Genomic DNA, 20,942 nt, shown 5'->3' on the forward strand with positions numbered 1-20,942 from the left:
TGAGTCAAAGTAGAACGGTGGCCAGTCACCTAACAATTCAACCAGTGTCCATACTAAAATCTGGTAAGTTGGGCCCCTCTTTATTCAAGTCAGGGGCAAATGTCTTGGCAGACAAGATCATGCCAAGTCTGTGCAGGAGTGTATGCCCATCTCTGTGAACATTGCTGGAAGGAGGCATCATCTCTCGATAGCTGACAAACTTGGTCCAAATCTTCCAAATTCACTATGACAGCAAATTTAGATTGTACAATTTTCACTATTTTTTCTTAATAGTGAGGTGAAAGGGAAGTCAGACATACCTGAATTATACAAATAATTAACTCAATTTTCCAATTTATTTTACCTTCTTCGGACATTGCCTGAAGATGACATTGTCTCTTTTAAAGATGCTGTCACTTGAATGAGGACAAAAAGAAACTCTCTGAGAGGCCCCAGATCCGTCTTAGGAAAACTGAGGTGTACCATTTGTGTGGAAGGATGAAGCCGAATACCTCCCTAGGTTTTGCTGAGCACCACCACACATCTCACCCAACTGCTTACAGACTTGGTGTGGGAGAGAGAGGAGACAGCTAAGGAAGAGGAAAATGGGAAGAGAGGGAGGGAGGGGGAGGGGACAGAGATTAGTCTATGAATTTGAGTTTAAATTTGAGGGCATTGAGAAGATAATTCTTTATGAAAAATGGTTTGACAGAATAACTTATATTCCACCAACACCCCATAGTTTTTCTACGAGCCTAGTTGGATATGAAACTTGAGATCTGTCAACATTTTATAGTTACCCTGACTTAATAAGCATTTTTCCTTCTTTTCTTTAACTGCCAAATTTTTTAATGAAATGGAATCTTGGATGCCTACATTCTGGGGGTTTTTTATTTGCTATATTATAGTTGTCTGCTTTTAGTCCATGAATGCCAAAGTCTTTATTCTTACAAATCTCTCTACATGTGTAATTTGAGCTTGCTAACTAGTTCTTTACCCACTTCATTAATTAAATTGACAGAAAAGGTTATTTTCCCATGTTGTGGTGAATGACTCTTCAGATGAATTTTTGAATGAATGTTTCACAGTCTTTAGTACATAACCCTGTGTCCTCAGATCACATCACAGCAGCAGATAGGAAACTCTCTCAAATTAAAAAAAAAGAACATTTTTGCAACTCATCTTAAACTTCTAACTAGAGAAAAATGGTTCTTCTTATTTTTGACCTGTGTTATTGCCACCATTTTAATTTTAAATTTTTAAAGATATTAAGAAATAAAAGTTAAAAAGAATTGGCCTAAACCAATTTTTAGTTCACATATTTGTCACTAATATTTGGGTATCAATGATGAGTCACAAGCCTTTGAAGTGCTCTTCCAAATAAATAGCAAAAAATTGCATTGAAGAATCAATGTCATACGAACATATATATTTTGCAAGGCAATGTACTTTTATATAAACATGAAAACTAAAGATTATTTTATAATATCCGTGTAAATAAATCATTCATGAAAAAGTCTCTGATCACAAGATTCAGGAAACTTCAAAACTTTATCATTTTGATTTGTTCAGCTAGAACCAATAGCCCTTGAAAGAGAAAATTCAAGTCCGATATTCTTTACATTTGTTTAACACAAATGAGCATTTGGAGTCCTGCCAATGAATGTCAATATATTCATTTTGATGGTAATCTTTAACAACAACAACAAAAAAAGGTTCCAAAAATCTGAAGGCTCAAAACACCACTTAAAGAAGCATGCATATAATACATCACCCCATATCCACGCAAATCATTTCAAGGGCAAATACATTCTTCAAATTTGCTTCTTGAACAGTGTTCGCCTACAGATCACCTTTTAATGCACAGAGAGGCCTATGATAAAAACTACCTTAAAAATGGTTTCTTTACAATGGGGAGAATAAAATAAAACCATTGCTCTTTTTTTCATCATATCAGGATTGAATTTTTGATCTAAGACAATAGCATTTAATGTGCAGGGGTAAAAAAAAGACAAAAGGAAAATTATCTGAATTTAGAGGGAATGTTTATATTTTAAATGTGTCTTTTTAAAAATGTCCTGCCATTTTTATTTTACACAAAACACATTATTTAAGTGCATAATACTTTTTTAAAGGCCGTGCTTAAAAAATAGTACCAGGCATCTATTCTCTTCTGGGGTGTCAGCTACCAAAAGTCCAATTCCCATTTGAAAAGAAAATTTGACTTGTTTCAGTGTCAGATACACTCAGTTCCTCTTGTTTTGAGTCACTGCTATTTAATGCATTGTTAATCATAGAACTTCGGTATATTGCACATGGGCATGTTCTATGCAAATGTATTCAGTTGGGGTATGTATATATTTTGTTATGTTCTGTACATAAACATCTACCCTCGTGCATATGTATATTTACATCATGTGTAAATATGTGGAGTATATTACCAAACTGTACTATACTTAAGAGGAGGAGGAGTTTCTAAGAAATGCCAGGCAATATTTCAGTTAACTGTTAACCGAGTGCTTTTATTTTTTGAAAGCCATTAAGCTGTATTTTGGGTTTTGTTTTTCACAGTCCCAAAGGTGGGTGTTGACAGACATGATTATTTCCTGTTTTCCAAAAGGCCAGTTTTAAAATATTATGTTAACATCTGCTTTAAATAATTAAAAGTGGAACCATCCCCTTTGCATCTACCTTCTCCTAGGAAAGCCTGTGGGCAAAGATCCTGATAAATAATTCAAAGAAAAACTTAACTTTGATTTCACAAACAAAAGCTCATCCACTGAAACACTAACATCCTACAATTAACATGCTTTGTTCAAATGTGGTCTTCTCTAAATTATCCCATGAAAAGGACCGACTGACACTGTATCAAGGTGCTGGCTGCCCTGGCTTCTTGGGGTAGGCTAATATGTGCCACAGTTATTCAGAGGTTTTCTGCTGGACAAGAGGTCTCCAAGAACTACACCCTAGTAAAATCATCTAATATTAGTAGATCCAAGAAATTGATGTATACCATATTTACACATGATGTAAATATACATATGCACAAGCACACATGTTTATGTACATGACAAGACCTATACACATCCCAGCTGAATACATTTGCATAGGACATGCCCATGAGCAATAGAACAAACTTCTATGACTAACAGCAGCAGCTCAAAACATATAAAGGGGAATCGTATTCCTATTGAAAAATGCCAAAGGTATTTCTTAATTATTAGAAAATCTTGGGTGTCAACGTTGTGCAACAGAGGTTTCTAGCATCATGAAGTTTCTTTCTATGATCTTCAGAAATCCCGTGTTACAAAAAAAAAAAAAAAGAAATGCATTTAGGCATTTAGGCTCACATCCCAGAAGAGAAGAAAATCTTCAGTGTGTTTATAAATGTCCCCGTCGTGTCTCCCCTTGAAGAAGTGAACAAACTGGATGGGACACAGGAAGGAAAGGGAAAGAGTTCTTGGTTAATGATTTAAGAGGGAGGAATTTATTTTGTCCCAACTTTCCTTCAACTAGTCCACTTTTTTTCTCATGGAGAGGTAATTGACAGTCCCTGTCTTATATGAAATTATGGAAATCGCAGACTAGAAGAGTGGAGAGTCGTTATTTCGGAACTGAAAAGAGGTAGGTGTCCTTACTTCCTCCTGGAATTTCCCATTGCTGGAAAGGAGCCAAGAAGTCAAAAAGTTGCTCAACAGACCACGGTTACTGGTCTGAAACCCAGGTCCTTCCTCCTCCCTGTTCCTCCAAACCAACAAACAAAAACAAAACACTTCTATCCAAAATCCCTAAGAACAAGTCAGAGGGAAATCAGCTACCCCAAGAACTCCCTAAAAAGTGGCTTTTGGATGTATGAACCCCTGTGTAAAGCAAGAGCGAGTCATATGATGTTGTTTGTTACATCTCCAGCTAGTATTGTCCCTATCGGCTTTACCTTGGCTCACCCGGCTGCCCATAACAGCCCTGGAAGCACGAGGGACCACAGGGAGATCTCTGAGGATCTACAGCGATGACCTAATCGACCAGAGAGAGGACGCACAGTAGATAGAGAACAAGTCTGAGTCAGACGGTGGACTCTAGGCGGAAACGGACTAGCTAGCCCTGAGCAGTATCTTGCTGCGCCTCCTGTCCGGCCATTCCACGTTCTGCCCTGCCCTGCCACGAGCTGCCCTGCGCGCGCGCCTCACTCACACGCACACGCCTTAGCACACGCACACACGCGCGCACGCACATTGCTCTCAGCAGCGCCTCTCGCCAGACCGTGGGGCGACATCCACCTGGGAGGGGCGGCGGCCCTGCCCCGACAGAGATAGCCCCGCAAAGGGACAGAGAGGCCCTGGGGGTTCTGGAGTGCGTGGGCCGCGACAGAAGACGCACGGCGGCAGGTGGCAGCAGGGGCTTCTCAGTGGAGGGCGTGTAGCGGCGGGAGGGGACAGCATGGATCTGGGGAGAGGGTGGTACATACTTGGTAGCCTTTTCCCGTAGCCGCGGGGAACTCGCTTTGGAGAGAGCACTGAATGCCTGGTCGCGTCGCCAGGTTGGGACTGTCCGCGCGCGCGCAAGCGCGCACGCATGGGGACCCGGCTGGCACGAGGGCAGTTGAGGGACCCCACGCGGCGGGGTACGAGCGCGGTCCTCTCTGGGCCCGCCTGCAGAGGGCGCACTCACAGTGGCGCCCCGCTAGACCGGGTCGCCATCCCCGGAGCAACAAGGCTAGGTCATTCCAGAGAGGTCGGGGATGGGTTGGGTCATAGTCATAATCGAGGACCGCGAGATCTCAGAGTCTGCAATCACTTTTTTCCCGTCTTCCTCCTGGAAGACGGCAGGGTGCGGAATGCAAAGGGAAATAGCCTGCTGGCCAAGTGGGTCTGAGAGGCCATATCACCTCTGTGGGAATTGGGGGGCGGGTTTCTTTTCTTTCCTGGAAGATCCACTACTCAAGGCGCTGAAAAGTTTTCTACCACTTGGGGGATGTAGGAGGATGAAGTATAAACCTTGCTTCCTTCCTGGTAGGGCCTGTACTAGAAATCTCAGCGGGCGAGCTGTGCCCTTGGCTTCACTGCCTGCCACCGAATAGCCAACACACTGTTTTACTAGCTGTGCAAAGTGACCTGAGGTTGCCTTAGGAACAGCCAGCCTCGCAAATAGGCTAGGCTTTAGGCTGCGGAGAGGGTGCCCTTTAAATGTCGAGCCCCCACTGGGTGTTGCCTACCCCTCCACCTCGATCTCATGGAAAAGTGGGAGCCACGTTCCGAAAGGAACAAGTTCAGGACCTCACAAGGACATCGACTAAGGCTTGTTCGAAGCCTGGGCAAGCAAGATCTAGTCGACCCTGCGGACTAAAAGTGTCTTCTCAATAAAACTGACCAGATTTTGTGATACTCTTAAACCCGAGTGGCCCTGTCCATTCCTCACTGCAGAAGTTCAACTGAGCTTGAAGTAATGACTACACACTCCCACGCCCAGTCCCGGTCGGCCTTTTTCCCACATCTAGCACCCATAGCCAGAGGTGTGCAGAAAAAAAAATTAGAGACCCCCCATTTTATAAATTTGAGAATTTGATCAGGCAGCCCAGATTACTCAAAGTGTTCTGTTTTTCTGCGATCCAATTTTATTAGGATTTATTCTCATTTGTGCTCCGCTTCTCTGGGGAAATAATACTTTGATTAATGTAATCCTGGCCCAGGATCCGCCTCACGCCCCTCGACCCTCTCCCAAGAGAAAAGGGCCTGTTTGACAAACAATAACAGAGGCGCAACTCTTGCAATCTGCCCACACCTTTGGGGATGGCTGGGAAGAGGGTGACACTGCTGGCTAAATGCTGGAGGGAGGGGGGGAGCTGTGGTGGTGGCTAACTTTCCAGACGCAGAGCCCAAGGTACCGTGTGGGGGCGGGGGCGGTGAGCAGCGGGCGGGGGCGGTGAGCAGCGGCCACGGGAAAGGGGACCCGAGTCTCGGTGTGAGAATGGGTGCCTGGATGCCAGGCGCGCAACTGTCTGTCCTCTGCTCGCTCCCTGTGTCTACTTCTTTGTCCCTCGCCACAGGCCTCCACAACAGAATTCGGCGCACTATGGTTGTGCAGCTCCTTGACCCCCAAGGTATATCCACAGCGCCCACCCGCGGCCCCAAAGCACCTGGAGAGCTCGTCTTAGGGGTTAACCAGTCACACCAACCTGAGACGCCCTGCAGCTGCCAAAACCCGAACCAGAAGCCCAGAACGTGGAACCCAATTCAGTGATTTTCCTCATCCAGTCCAACCATGCATCCATCCATCCTTGCATGCTTGCATGCATGCATGCATGCATACCATACAAATCGGTGGACGGAAGCGCGGAGAGTTCTTTGCCCAGCTATGGGCTGAGAACGGGCGCCCCCTTTGCAGCTCTTTCGCCTCCAGCTCAACCAGGGCCCCCTCCGCGAGGAGAGAACAGCTCAATTACGAAAGGAGCAAAGAAACGAAATCCCCGGCTCCAACGCCCTGCCCACCGGAGCTTCTCCGGTCCCTCTTTCTGTTGCACGTTCCCCACCCCCACTGTCCCCAGCTCAGGGGCGGGCGGTCTAGGAGGCGGCGGTGCGAGGGGTCCTGCCTGGCTCCGCGGGAACAAAGCCCGCCGCGGGAGCTCGCGGCCGAGCTCAGAGCGGGTGACAAAGGCAGGCAGGCGGTGCCAAGCTCCAAGGCAGCGCTCCTATGGCTAGGCGGGAAGAAGGCCCCTAAAATGGATGCGATTTGCACCCAGATTTTTCTGGACTTCTGTGTTCCTCTCCTGTGTGCCCAAAGACCTGTTGGGTGACTCAGCGTTTATGTCCCTGGTCCTGCAACCTCGGCGGCCTCCCGCGTCTCTTGTGCCTTCCATCTCGCCCAGCTTTTTTCTCCACCTCACTCGGTTTACCTCGGCCCCTTCTCACTTTGAGGGTTAGGGTTTTTTCCCCTCTTTCTTTTCCATGGTAAAACAATGATAGCTGGACTTCTGCAGACGTCTCTGTGTTCAAATAACATTCTGAAAGACCTTTCTGGGCATTTGCTGGCAGAAAGGGGAAAGTACATGGGAGCCTTTTAATTTTATTATGCAAACTGCACTTTAAATAAAATAAAATGCCTTTAGAATGCGATCTAAGAAAGACAGACTTAGCCCTGAGGCCGAACAGATTCCTGCTGAATTCGGCAAGTGTCCCTGTCGCCTCCCACAAATCACATAAATGACAGGGGGGAGGCAGAAGAACCCCTCCCTGTGGAATTGGGCTTCCATTCCTCATGAGAATGGGAGCTCAAGTCTCTGAGGCAGACCTTTCTGGGAAAAAAAGTTCTAATCTTGCTTTCTAACCCTGGATTGGAATTGCTGCCAAGACCCTACCAATAAAATCGTACAATTTTTAAATTTAAAGTATTTTAATGGTGTTTATTACAAGCAAAGTTTTAATTGATCATGAGGGGGGTAAAAATAAGGGACGCATAGTCCTCACCATTTGACAGCACATGCTGTGACTTCTCAGTGATTTTTGTGCCCTGGTTTGATATTAAATAAATGTTTAGTGTTTATCAAGTGCCACTCTGAGCCGAGAATTCTCCCCCTTGGGCTTTATTAACTAGGATTCCTGCAGAAAATTTAAGCAGAGAAGTGAGTGTTAAAAGCACTATTGGACACACAACTTTTAGCTTGGAAATAAGCCTGAGCTGCAGGAAGCCATTGTGAGCAAGGTCACTTCATTCTACCACCTGAACTTCTATCGAGTAGTTTGTTAGCTGAAATCATATTCTTGCACACTGTGGGATATTAGAAGCATCAACTCTCAGAGAATACATTCGCTACTGCATTTTTCTGTTAAGTGAATAGCAACACCACACTTTCTTGAAAACACCGGTAAGGCAGGGCTATCACAGACAGGCACTGCGTTGAGTAAGACCCCAGAGAAGGGCAAGAGCCGTGAAACGGAAGCCACAGCATCCCAGGATGGGAGAAGGAAGCCACAGAAGCAGAGATGTGAAAAGAGCAGTCTAGCCTTTTAGAGAGAGAGAGAGAGAGAGAGAGAGAGAGAGAGAGAGAGAGAGAGAGAGAGAGAGAGAGAGAGAGAGAGAGAGAGAGGAATTGTTCTCTAGGAAGCCATACCATCTCTCCTTTTACCCCAGCACTACTGGTTTGGTGCCAGAGAAGATACTGTAAAATCAGATGCATGTTTGCTGGAGTAGGTACCTCAGGCAAAGAGCAGCTCAAATCTTTTAGGGCGGATGCAAGAACACAAAGTCCGGACCCTCCTCTAATAAAGCTGAGCCCATATTTCTGGGCTTTGTTTTTGTATAACACCACACACACACACACACACACACACCAAATTTGCCTTGAATTATGTTTCTAGCTGGGACATCCACATTTGTTGCTAATGAATCATATTTTCACCACCTCTAGTCAACAAGCTGGGCTCTGTGTTACCTAATCCTAGGAGTTGAAATTTGAAAAAGTCGGTGATGTCGGGGAGCACAGGAAGGGTGGTGAAGGGCAGGCAAGAATAATCCATTAGTTGCAGCTTCCCCAGCAATTGGAAGAGAGCATCACCAGACTTGACAGGTGCATGCACGCAGCCAGAGTGAGCAAACAGTTGGAAATAGGTTGCTTCAAACGTATGTGCAGGATTACCAACTAAGTTACTGTGCCTTCTCAAATGTGTTTCCCGCAATCAGAAAGGCCCTGTAGTTTGGGGGGGGGGGATGCTGCTGCTTACTTTAGAGTAAAGTATCCTACTTTTGTGAATTCATAATTACTCCTTCAAACCAGCCTGAAGAAACCCAAGTGCTTGCTCCCTTCCTCCAGATCAGATGGACCGGTTGCTTATCTGATGGGGGTGCAGGGGGTGCATACTCTAAAACCTTAGCATACCAAGAAACAACTCATCCACTGTCCACCAGATAAAGTCGATTCCTAACCAAAAGCCACGGTTGTAGAGTTCTCCCCACTTGCATAGACCAGGCAGTACAGACTGTGGGTAAGCTGAATATTTTAATGTGTAAATGCTAAGAGATCCCACTTTCACATTGCTGCTTTACTGGACCGCCTTATCATTGTCAAATGGAAACAAATGAGGAAATATCCATTTCATGTTGTGCACACTTGACCCAGGTAATGTTCTACGTTCTCTCATTTGGCAAAAATAAGTTCACCATCCCAATAATTAACTGTAGATTTTGTCCAGAATTTTGGCTCTGAATTCATACCCATCTTGACTATTCCCACCCAACCCCCACCTCCAAGTCATTACAGACCTCTAACATGGTCCCTGTAAAGTAGCAGCCCATCTCAAATAAACTTGTTGCTTTGCCCAGAAGGCTTGCTTTCTTTTACTGCAACTTATCCAAATCTCTAGAAACCATGAGGATTCCCTTTCAAGTACATTTTCAAGAAAGGAAGCAAAGCAGCTGCTTATACAATCACAGCTCCAAGGAACTACAACACACGAATGTGCCCTGGAAAGAATAGGGAAGGCTTCACCAGCGTTTTGCAAAATGAATGAATTTTAAAAGTTCCTTTCCCTGCTAACACATCCTGGTAACTACCTTGAGCAACCCTGGACATGCAAAACAAGCTAAGCTGTGGGACTTGTCCCATTCTGTGACTCTCCCCTAGATGTCTTTTGTCCGTGATGCAGAGCTGAGGAAGAGAGTCGTGTTTGTGCTCAAATTACAATCTCCTCAATTCTCCACTTGGTTTTATTAGCACAGACATGACAGTGCATTTCCTGACTCTAAATGGGAACAGTCCAGGGTGAAAATCATAGGATTTGAGTGTGTCTCTCTTGCTTATATGATTCCTATAGCCTTTCTAACCTAGGCAAAGCCGCACTTCAATCCAACCCTGACCTACTAAAAATTAGTTTCAAAGAAAAACTTATGGCTGAAGGTTGGCTGGCTTGAAGCTGAGTTGAAAAGAAGCCATTGGCAGCTCCGCCTCCCCCGTTCCAGGAGAAGCAGAGCTATCATAGAGGTCCGGTTTCCAGGTGCCTCCAGCCAGCCCTGCAGGAGCCAGCTTCACACCCCTAGTCACACAGGCCTTATCTCTCCAAATCTCCTTGGGAAAAATGAGACAAACTGACTGAATCCTCAGAACCAGCTAGATTTGCCCTTCACTGATGTAGGAAGTTTCCTACTTTGCTACAGAACTTTTTCATCCTTTGCCACAGTATTCACTGGCACCTCCTCCCAACCTTCCTCCCCCCCCCAAAAAAAATTCTTGGAGCACAAAAAACTTTTGTGCTTAACTAAAACTCTTCTTTATCAGCCCTAAAAAGGTTCAAGTCCACAGTTACCTCTACCTTCTGTCTAGCTTGTGTTTTCTTTTCTCTACAAAGCCTTTCAAGGCTGTTAAATCCTTCTAAAACCAGCAAGAGTGAAAGTAGCTACGAGGTATCTTTCCCAGGCACCTGCTACATCCCCAAGACCCTGAGTTAAGCCCAAATGTGACGCTGTGTCTTCCTCAAAGGACCATTATTTTACATACAATGCCTCAGAATTCATTTTGTTTTCTAGTCCAATTCCAAAAAGATAAATCATCATCACCAGCCTGATAGTTTCTTAAGTAGCTGATAATATAACCATAACAGTAATTCTTTCATTGTTTTTGTATTTGTTCTTCAGCCCATTTTATAAAGAGCCCTAGCCACACTTCCCTGGAGAGAAATGGGGAATAGTTTCTGCACTCTATATCTTCCTGAGCCATTTACAGATAGGGCTGGTGTGGGGTGACATCATTGTCCTAGTATTTTAAAAACCTTCATTGTGCAATCATTTCTCTTCTTCACTTGAACATGCAGGGAAAGGTAAGGGTGTTTGTTCTTCTGGCAAGTTCGTAAGGGCAGATTTGCTTTTGAACTGGCTACATTTTCCTGAGTGCCTGCTGCAACGAGTCAGTGCGCCCCCTGCTGACCAGTCAATAGTGTAAGGCTAAGCAAAGTTTATTTTGTTCAGTAAACCGTGTCATATAAAATTAACAACAACCAATAAAATTAGCTTATATGTTTCAACTGTAAAAGTCCAAAACAAAATAAAGCTAGTTTTAGTGGTCCTAGAAATCTCTAGTTTGGCTTCTCCTCTTTGGCTGAATCAAGGTTCTTTTATCTAAAGCCCAGTGCACAAACATATAGCTTAATGTGACTAGTGTTCTTCCTTTTATTTCTTTCTCTATGGCAACCAATATGCTCTGCTCAGAAATGTTCCCCATCAAGGAAACAAATGATCTTCAGGGAGCAGCTCTATATGGCATCTGGTCCAATGGAGCACACAGAGTTAACCCCAGTCAGATGCAAGGCTGTAAACAAGGGGAGGAAACCCTAGTGATTCTCAGCCCCTCCCCAGCTGACACCTCTGCCTCCCTCATTACAAACCGCTGCATTGATTTAGCATCAACTGTTTCCAAATAAATTACCAATTCTAAATTGCAAGGTGTTCTGTATACAAAAGTGCAGTATAATCCCAGACATTTGACCCCCCACCCCCCACCCCCGCTGCCCCAAATGTGGCTTCCTTCAAAAGAACAAACCCAGACTATTTCACTAAAGTAAGATAATCACACTGGCCTGGACTTGGCATAGCTATTTCTTTCGGTCATTTTTATTTAAGTAAGTAGACCTTTGAATTTTCCAAAACCCGGGGTAGTGATAAACAGGGTTAGGTCTGACTGTCACAAATAGAAAACATGGGAAATCTGGTGCTTTGGATGCTGAATCCCCAGCATCCTTGGGGAGTGGAGAAAGGGGATGTCCTGGTTAGTTTTGATTGATCACCTGCTTTCTGATGGGCTTTTACTACTGCCAGGAGCTGCAGCTCACCGCCTGCTCCCCAGTTGCAGCGTTAACCAGGGGTACATTGACTTGCTGCCTCTTCTCCCTCCTTGCTTCCTCCTCTCTAGCCCTCTGCCCTCCATTTACCAGGCCCCCCCCTCCTCTCTGGATCCTACTGCTCCCTGTCCTAGTCCGAGAAGACTCAGTCACCCCCACTAGCTACAGACCTCAGGCTTCCCCCTCTTCATGCTTGATTCTCTGGGGGAAATTCCGAACAAGAAATATTTATATACACCATGCTTAGTAGACACCCCTTTTCTAGGGTCTATCCCTCCCATAATCAACAATTAAAATCAATAGCACTTTCTCTCTCTCTCTCACCCTCTCACAGCTCTTGCTGTGAGGGCCTTTGGAAGCAGTCCACCTTTTTATGTATTATTTTAGCAACGTCAGATTCCTTCAGTTCACTCCCTCCGACACACTCTCCCTTCCCCTCTCAACCCAAGCAATGAAAATAAAGCTTCCAAACCTACAAGAACATAAATAAATACGCCAGAAAGGACGGAAAGGAAAAAGAGAAATCAGAGAAAGAAAATGGGGGGGAAAAAACCACTTACCCAGCAAACTCCCAAGGTTAGACTTTTAAATAAAAGGTTGTTTAAAAAAAGAAAAAAAGAAGGTGCCTGGAGGGGTAGAGGAGAAGACGTAATTCTCTACTCTCCAGAACCGACGCTTCCTAAGCCTTCCCTTTACACTGACTCCTCTAAGCCCAGTTCTCACTAGTCTATTATTTTCACCAAAATATATGAAAATGTATGCAAATGAAAATCAGCACTAACTGTTCTCCCCTTGTTATATACTTTGGATTTTTTTTTCCAGACAAAACAATCACACTCCACAGAGGGAGGGGGCGGATGGGGTGGGGCGGGAGTCGGGGGAAGCTGGGGAGCGATTTGAGAACTAAGTATATGGAAGGGGGGAAGGGGACAGACCTGGGAACAGAAGTGCATTTCTGTTATGGAGGAGCACAGCGTTTGGGGGGGCTTCCCGAACGCGCACACCCTCCTTGCAAGGAGAGAAAGCGGATCCGTTTGCAGAGGCGCTATCCCGTTTCATCAGGCCACCTGAGACGGCTTTTGAAAGCGTGTACTGTGAAACTCATAGCAGTAATTTAGACAAAATCCTCACTGTATATTAATGAAAGGCGGCCCCATGGCTCTGTTCCTATCCTCCCCATTCAGTGTAAACAAAACCACGAGACTCTTTCGGTTTTTGAGCCGGATCCAAGCAAAATCGGCAGGAAAGGAAAACACGGGGTGCTGGCACCGACCATTCAAACGTCTGCACCTGGAGATCTCAGATTTATTCAATGAAATCTGTGTTCCATCTTTTATATATACATATACGCATACATAAATATAAAAAGGAACCTTTTAGAAGGGAGGGGGAATCCGTTCTGTTTGGGGCTTTGGTTACTGCTGCCTTTTAAATCTGTTCCTATGATGGTATCTTTTCACCCCGGCAAGCAGGAGCTGGACCCAATCCTACATAAATGCTTCGCGTCTACAGTTAATCTCGAGATCACGCCGAGGCTGTGTGGCTGCTGCTGAGCTGGAGAGCTCCTACTGTAACTGAGTTCACCTAAGTGAGCTCGGTAGAGGAATTATGCATCCGGGGAGAAGGCAGGCCAGTTCTTTATATTCGGAGCACACTGACAGCCGGGTTACGTTCTCGGCTGCAGCTCGAGCTGGGGACTGCAGGCTGCAAGCTGCAGGCTGCAGGCCGGTGCCCTGCAGCTGGGGGTGCGGGTGCAAACACACGCACCCTCATTAAGAGTCCTGTATTTATTGAATGTCCGAATTGGGTTAGTTCATTGGAAATCCCCAAGGAGGATTTAATTTGCCCTTGTTTTCGTTGCCACTTTCTCTTTTTTCTTGGTTCGCTGAGGTTCCTCTGTACGGCGGCGTTTCCGCTTGGCCGCGTCCCCCCTCCACCCCGGCGCGCGCGCGCACCCCCCCTCCGGCTTCTCCCGCCTACCGGGCGCACTCCTCCTCTCGGCCCCCTTAACTCTTTCAGCTGGGTTGCAACTGAGAAAGCTCTTGTCGCCAGCGGTCACAGCCACCGCGCAAACCTGAGACCCGAAGAAAGAGGAAAATAAAGCGCCCCCATGCCCAAGAACATAGCAAGCGAGTAAAGCCCCAACACACACACACACACACACACACACACACACACACACACACACACACACGAGTCAGCAGTGGAGCGGGGGAGGGCGCGGCTAGTGGACCCAATCCCTCTGGGCAGGCTGCAGCAGTCACAACATTCTAAAGGCATTGGGGTCGAATACACTTACGATGAATCTAGGGGAACGGTCGGGCTGATTGCCTTTCAAATACCTCGAGTGGCTTCGTTGACCGGCACCCTCCAAACTCACAAGGGCACGCACGCTACTTGCAAGCATCCCAGAGGAGGGTGGGAGGGAGGGAGGAAAGGAGGGAGAAGGAGAGGCAGAGGGGTGGGGGAGAGCGAGCAGCCGCAGCAAGCGGTCCGTCTCGCACGCGCGGGCCCCGCGCTGGTACAGGGCTGCAGGTTTCCCAGATGATGGCATCCGAGAACTTAAACAAAGAGGGTCGCCGCCGGCGCGCGGCGGCTGCACAAAGTTGCAGTGGCGGATTTCCAAGAAGCTTGGCCACCGGAGCTCTGGGCGAAGCAAGCCTCCCTTTCCCACCTCCAGCAAGACGGAGACCCGGGCTCGCGCGGGAAGGAAAGAGGAAACTTTGAGACCATTGGGGACACATCTGTCTATAGGTATTAGCTTGAACCGTGCATCCGTGGCGCGCGCGTTACAAATCTCTGGCGTGGGGTTGGGGGGTGCAACACAAGGCAATCTAGATAGAATGGGGAGACTGCTGTTTTTCGTGATTTCACCCCTCTTCGTTTTCCTTCTGTCCCCCCCCCTCCTCTTCTCTCCCGCCCCGTTCTTTTCTCTTCCCTTTCTTTCCAACCTCCCAGACCAATCGCGAAGGCAGGGAGCAAGCAGAGGGAACGCAGGCGTTTGGGCCGGACACTAAGAGTTAAGATGTGGCGGAGGGGCGGAGTGGGGGGGCGGGGGCGGCGGGGGAGGGGCGGGGAGGGAAAGTGGAGCGGGGGAGGGAGACTGGGGGACGACAGATTTCCAGCTTCTACGACGCTCTGCCTAAATTAAAAAGCAACCAATCGGAACGGCCGGAAGGGGGGCCGCGCGTCCTAAGCCAGTCATTCCGGGCCTGCCAATCACCCAGCGGGTAGCCAATCAGCGGGGGCCCTGGTGCTCGACTTCCTTGTATTTGGGAAAGTGTGGTGGTGGGTGCGCGCTTGCGGCGGAGGGTAAACATTCGACAGTCCCTGCTCTGAGAGGGAGGGACAGAGAGCGAACTGTCAGATCCTAGCGAGAGCGGGCGCTCGAGAGAGGGAGAGAGAGGGAGAGGGAAAGTGAGACAGGGAGAAAGAGAGAACCCGGGCGCAGAGCTAGCTCCGGCTGCAACTCTGCCCCGGCACGCCCGCGCCCGCGCCCGCGCCCGCCGTCGGGCACTCTAGGAGCGGTACAACGTGCCCACAGGAGTTGGTTGTGTATCAAGGATCCCTGTATGCACACACACATCTCCATCTCCACCAATGCACTCTTCTTCTTCCTCCTTCTCCAGACAACTGCGGGGGAAAAAATAAAACACCAACCCCAACCTTCAGCAACAAGGTAACAGAGCAATTCGACATTTTTTTCCTGTTCAATTTTTGCCTTGTTATATTTGTTTCCTAATTTCTGCCCAAAAGGAAAGATGTCGCACCAGACCGTGACTGTTGCGAGGAAAATGAAAAGGGACTCTTGTTTCAGAGACATCCAAGAGCTCCGGCAATAGCAACTTCAGAGAAATGCACCATCGCAAGAAGTTTTCCTAGGACAGAACAAAACTTGAAAGGAGAGGACCAGAGGGGGAGAACAGGAGCCAGCCTCCCACTCCGCAGACGCGAGCCGCCAGTATCACCACGCCTGTAAGGACCAGAAAAGTTTTACTATGCTAAGGGGAAACAGTGAAATGTGTTGCTGAAACGCAGAGAAGCCAGCGGACCAACAAGGAGCGGCCCGATTGCTGGCCACCCACAATTTGGCCGAGGAAGAAAGGAACCGCTTCGTCCTTTGTTGTCTCGCGTGAAACCTTTGCTTAGCAGGTGGACAGAGCCCCGCGCCGGGGCAGAGTCCACACCCGCCCGAGGACGAGGACAGGAGGAACAGCCTGAGCCCCTGAGCCCGGAGAGAGCGCCCGAAGTACGGGTCCCCGCCCCACTGGGCGAGCCTTGCTGGAGCGAGTCGATTGCTCCCGGCCAGGGGGGAGACCACGACCCCCCCTGAAAGGGCTGGCCACGGAGCTCACCCCGAGAAGCGATCCCCCCTCCCCAGGGCGCTGCTCCTTCTGCGGCTGCTGCGGCTGCTGCTGCTGCTGCTGACCGAGGCCCGCCCGCGACCCCCGCGCCCTGCCGAGCGGCCTTGCAGCTGCAGCCCCGGGCCGCGGCCGCGGCGGCGGCGGCGGGGGCGGAGGAGGCGGAGGAGGAGGCGGCGGCGAAGGCGGCGGGGCCGGCGGGGACCCGGGGCGGGGGAGGAGGAGCGGGGGGAGGAGGCGGGAGGCGGGGGGGCGCGGCGGCGGCGGCGGCGGCGGCGGCCGCGGCTGCTGCTGCGGCGGCGGCGGTGGTGGCGGCGGTGGGGTGGCGGGAGCGGAGCGGCATGGCCACGGCGGCTTCTAACCCCTACCTGCCGGGGAACAGCCTGCTCACGGCCGGCTCCATTGTGCACTCGGACGCTGCCGGGGCGGGCGGCGGCGGAGGGGGCGGCGGCGGCGGCGGCGGGGCGGGGGCGGCGGCGGTGGCATGCAGCCCGGGAGCGCCGCTGTGACCTCGGGCGCCTACCGGGGGGACCCGTCCTCAGTCAAGATGGTCCAGAGCGACTTCATGCAGGGGGCCATGGCCGCCAGCAACGGCGGCCATATGCTGAGCCACGCGCACCAGTGGGTCACCGCCCTGCCCCACGCTGCCGCCGCCGCCGCCGCTGCCGCCGCCGCCGCCGTGGAAGCCAGCTCGCCGTGGTCGGGCAGCGCGGTGGGCATGGCCGGTAGCCCACAGCAGCCTCCCCAGCCGCCGCCGCCGCCGCCGCAGGGCCCCGACGTGAAGGGTGGCGCTGGGCGCGAAGACCTGCACGCCGGCACCGCGCTGCACCACCGTGGGCCTCCGCATCTCGGGCCCCCACCGCCACCCCCGCACCAGGGCCACCCTGGGGGCTGGGGGGCCGCCGCCGCCGCCGCCGCTGCCGCCGCCGCCGCCGCCGCAGCCGCTCACCTTCCGTCTATGGCGGGCGGCCAGCAGCCGCCGCCGCAGAGTCTGCTCTACTCCCAGCCCGGAGGCTTCACGGTGAACGGCATGCTGAGCGCGCCCCCGGGACCCGGAGGCGGCGGCGGCGGCGCGGGTGGTGGAGCCCAGAGCCTCGTTCACCCGGGGCTGGTGCGCGGAGACACGCCCGAGCTGGCAGAGCATCACCACCACCATCACCACCACGCTCACCCGCACCCGCCGCACCCGCACCACGCGCAAGGACCCCCGCATCACGGCGGCGGCGGCGCGGGGCCGGGACTCAACAGCCACGACCCGCACTCGGACGAGGACACGCCGACGTCTGACGACCTGGAACAGTTCGCCAAGCAGTTCAAGCAGCGACGCATCAAGCTGGGCTTCACCCAAGCCGACGTGGGGCTGGCTCTGGGCACGCTCTACGGCAATGTGTTCTCGCAGACCACCATCTGCCGCTTCGAGGCCCTGCAGCTCAGTTTCAAGAACATGTGCAAGCTCAAGCCACTGCTGAACAAGTGGCTGGAGGAGGCGGACTCGAGCACCGGCAGCCCCACGAGCATCGACAAGATCGCGGCCCAGGGCCGCAAGCGCAAGAAGCGGACCTCCATCGAGGTGAGCGTCAAAGGCGCGCTCGAGAGCCACTTCCTCAAGTGCCCTAAACCCTCGGCGCAGGAAATCACCAACCTGGCCGACAGCCTGCAGCTGGAAAAGGAGGTCGTGCGGGTCTGGTTCTGCAACCGGCGCCAAAAAGAGAAACGCATGACGCCCCCGGGCATCCAGCAACAGACGCCGGACGATGTCTACTCGCAGGTGGGTACCGTGAGCGCTGACACACCGCCGCCGCACCACGGGCTGCAGACCAGCGTGCAGTGAAGGCCGGGGGTCGCAGCGCGAAGAGGGCCGCCGCCGCCACCTCCCGCAGCCGCTGTCAGCACCGCCACGGTCGCCGCCGCCGCCGTCTCCGAGCCACCGCCAAGAACCGCCGCCGCCGCCGCCGCCGCCGCCGCCGCTGCCGCCGCGCAGACCCAGCACCTGACCCCGGCCAGTGCGTCTCGGCTGCCTCCCCTCCACCCAAAGACAGGCGCGCCAAGGCCCTAGGAGCGGGGAGAACAACTGGGGAGACACCGACCGAGGAGACTCTTTTTGAAGTCCAAGGAAGGAGGGACCAAAAAAAAATTTAAAGCATAATAAATACCAAGACTGTTTTATATGCATATATAACAAACAAAACCGGAAGAGGAAAAGGGGGCAACCGAGACATCTCGTTTATAATCTGGTGATGTTTGGTTTCTGTTCTGAAAGAAGGTTGAAGATTCCTAACGCACCGAAATGCACTCTTGAGGTACTGTCCGCCCCGAGATGTCCTTCATGGCGTCAGTGGAGAACACCTGCTTCGTCCTCTCCTCTGAGACACGAGAGACAACCGCCCCCCCCCCTTCTTCCACTTCTTCCAAAAGGGCTGCCCGGAAGATCGATGGAAACTTTATTGGAAGCGACCTGAAAAGAAAGACGCACCAGGTTTCATGCAGGTCTGACTCTACTCCAGAACAGTGTTTTTCTTGGCCATATTAAAGTCTTTGGGGGAACAACTAAATCAACAATGAAATGGGAAGGAAGAAAAAAACAGAGTCTGGGGGGGGATGAAGATTCACAATTTCTGAAGTTCACAGACTGAATAGGAAAGCCAAAAGAAAGCATCCTCGCAGTAACCTTGGAAATAAAAGCAGCGCGAAAGAGCCCGGGCTGGGCGAGGCTGAAGGCGAGGCACATCCTGCCGCCAGCAGAGAGGGCACAGCAGCAGGGGACCAGGGCCCAGCCTTTGGGACCGCCCTGGCCAGGCCACCGCCACCGATCCCGGGCTTTGCCGACTGCCACTCGGGGTGGACCATGCCTAAAGATTCCACCGCTAATATTTTTTTTATTAACATTTTTTATTTTTTATTTCTGGACTGACTCCGATAAAAGGGTGTGGAAAGACAGCACCAGCCGCCGCACTTCCTTGACTTCTGCCCTCAATCCGTTGCCAACTTTGATTGAATGGGTGCTGCGGGTGTGATTATGTAATACTGCCATTTCCAAGCAGTGTTTTTGGTAGGTTTTAATAAACAGACTTTTCAAATGACGGCAATATAGAATCGTTAGATCCGTTGTTGATCTAAAAAATATTTGCTTTATATTTTCATTAAATGACTTCTTTTAATATTTTATTCAGAATACTTATGAACTGCTGCAAAACGGTAATTTATTTTTCCCCAGATCTTGTATTACGTGTTTTTTTCAGACGAGCACAAATCAAAATGAAATGAAAATATGGACAGTTGTTAGGTAATAAGGGTATCTTTTGATGTGATCCTTTGATTGTAATTTAATTTGAGTAGTGATTCCGTAAGAGCTGATTGAGAAAATAAATTTGTTAGAATGAAATAGTCTGTGTCTGATGCATCAACACTGTGGGGGAAGAAAAGAGTTCTCTAGGAAATATTTTTTTACTGATGCAGATTCCTAAGTCAGAGCATTAAGGGAGCAGAACTTCCCCACTCAAAGGTGTGTTTGGAAACTTCCAGAACAGGCTAGGATTGCTGGAAACATCTGTGCTTTAGCAATGGCGATTTGTTCACTCCTTGTTGGTTCATAGATTTCACCATATTTTCCTTACCCTTAGTTTCAGTGGGTGTCTCTAGTGTTTTTGCTGAGTGATCCATAATTACTAGCCAGTTTCTTGAAGGTACCTGTTTTGAATTGCATAATTGAGCTACATCGCCACTGAAAACAGACCCACTGGTCAGTCATGGTAAATACAGCCCCTCTTAGTCCAGCCTCTATGTTTTTTTTAATCTTCTTCCTCTCCAATGTATCTCTGTTTCTTTTCTTTTTTTCCCCCCTTGAAGATCAATAGTTGTGAAGGATAGCTTATAAGTCGTTGAAGTATTTTGATTTCATTTACTCCCCATTGATACCTATATGTGATTACATTTTGGTTATTAAGCTTTTCTCTCTTGCTCCTTTCATGAGAGAAGATAGTGCAGAGCCTGCTCAGACTCGAGGCTGCCCATGTCTGTGGTTTGGTCCTCCGGAAGCACATCTGCTTTACTAGTGCTGAGGGCTTTAGCTTTTTGGGTCACTTTTTAGATAAGACCATGCAGAGTGGTCACATTTATCAAGTTAATGTATCAATATTTACAACGTGGAAAAATGAAAATGTTGTGCCTGGGGTTATGAGTGCTAAAAATGAGAAAGGCTCTGCTTGGTTGAGTCCCTATGTATTGTATGTATTTTTTTAAGTGCTGAGGGAGTGTGAAAGCAGTGATTTTACATAAGAGCTTCCCCCCCAATGTCACCCTGCTACCACTCACTTTTTGCCTAATTCTGCCACCTTCACTTGCTTCCCCTCTCCATATAGAATCAGGGGTTTACAAATCCTGGGAAACTATGAGAGTAAGGAACAGTTATTTCTCCCAGACAAACCCTGTGGTACAAATCTAGCCTAGCCAGATGGCCACGTATTGGGTTGCATTATTTTAGACACTAAATTGTACTAAAAATCACAATCATCCTGATTTGTAAAATCTGAAAAAGGCCATACTTATTAAACAGAGAGAGGGGTGTAGATAAGACACTGCATTTTACTTTTCTCTTCCTTCTTGTTTTCTGGCTCTCCTGCTAATGTTATTACCCTCCCCCAGGAACAACTTGGAGTGGGGGTGGGGTGAGGTCCATCATGATTTTTCTTTTGGTGGTGTTGTTGCTGCTGTTGTTGTTATTGTTGTTTGAGAGACTGTGAGGGTAAACCAAGAAGGCCTGGCTGGAAACTGGGTATAGGACAGG

At 49.4% G+C, this 20,942-nt stretch overlaps 1 protein-coding gene and 2 long non-coding RNA genes across 18 annotated transcripts in view; 2 read left to right on the top strand and 1 right to left on the bottom strand.

Annotated features, from left to right (window-relative positions):
• The window catches only part of LOC106021569, a 78,933-nt gene extending 66,423 nt beyond the window's left edge, over positions 1–12,510 (bottom strand). For 12 of the 16 annotated variants that reach the window (XR_005870044.1, XR_005870043.1, XR_005870037.1 and 9 more), the window contains exon 1: positions 12,359–12,510. This is a non-coding gene — a long non-coding RNA (uncharacterized LOC106021569). Of the gene's footprint in view, positions 1–3,329; positions 3,423–4,444; positions 4,585–6,285; positions 6,520–12,358 lie in introns of those variants that run through there. The other 4 variants (XR_002383881.2, XR_005870045.1, XR_005870039.1 and 1 more) reach the window with 4 other exon arrangements.
• LOC121133245 lies at positions 3,658–7,360 on the top strand. Its single transcript, XR_005870047.1, has 2 exons — positions 3,658–4,364; positions 6,023–7,360. It is a non-coding gene; the product is annotated as an uncharacterized LOC121133245 (long non-coding RNA).
• Positions 12,511–16,459: 3,949 nt separating the features above from the next.
• Pou3f3 (POU class 3 homeobox 3) lies at positions 16,460–19,541 on the top strand. Its single transcript, XM_021230270.2, is given in 2 exon segments — positions 16,460–16,621; positions 16,624–19,541. Coding segments are annotated over 2 exon segments (1,488 nt in total). The 5' UTR covers positions 16,460–16,500; the 3' UTR covers positions 17,991–19,541.
• Positions 19,542–20,942: the final 1,401 nt, after the last annotated feature.

The sequence above is a fragment of the Mesocricetus auratus genome, unplaced genomic scaffold (assembly GCF_017639785.1).
Source record: "Mesocricetus auratus isolate SY011 unplaced genomic scaffold, BCM_Maur_2.0 Super-Scaffold_100021, whole genome shotgun sequence".
Taxonomy (NCBI): Eukaryota; Metazoa; Chordata; class Mammalia; order Rodentia; family Cricetidae; genus Mesocricetus; species Mesocricetus auratus.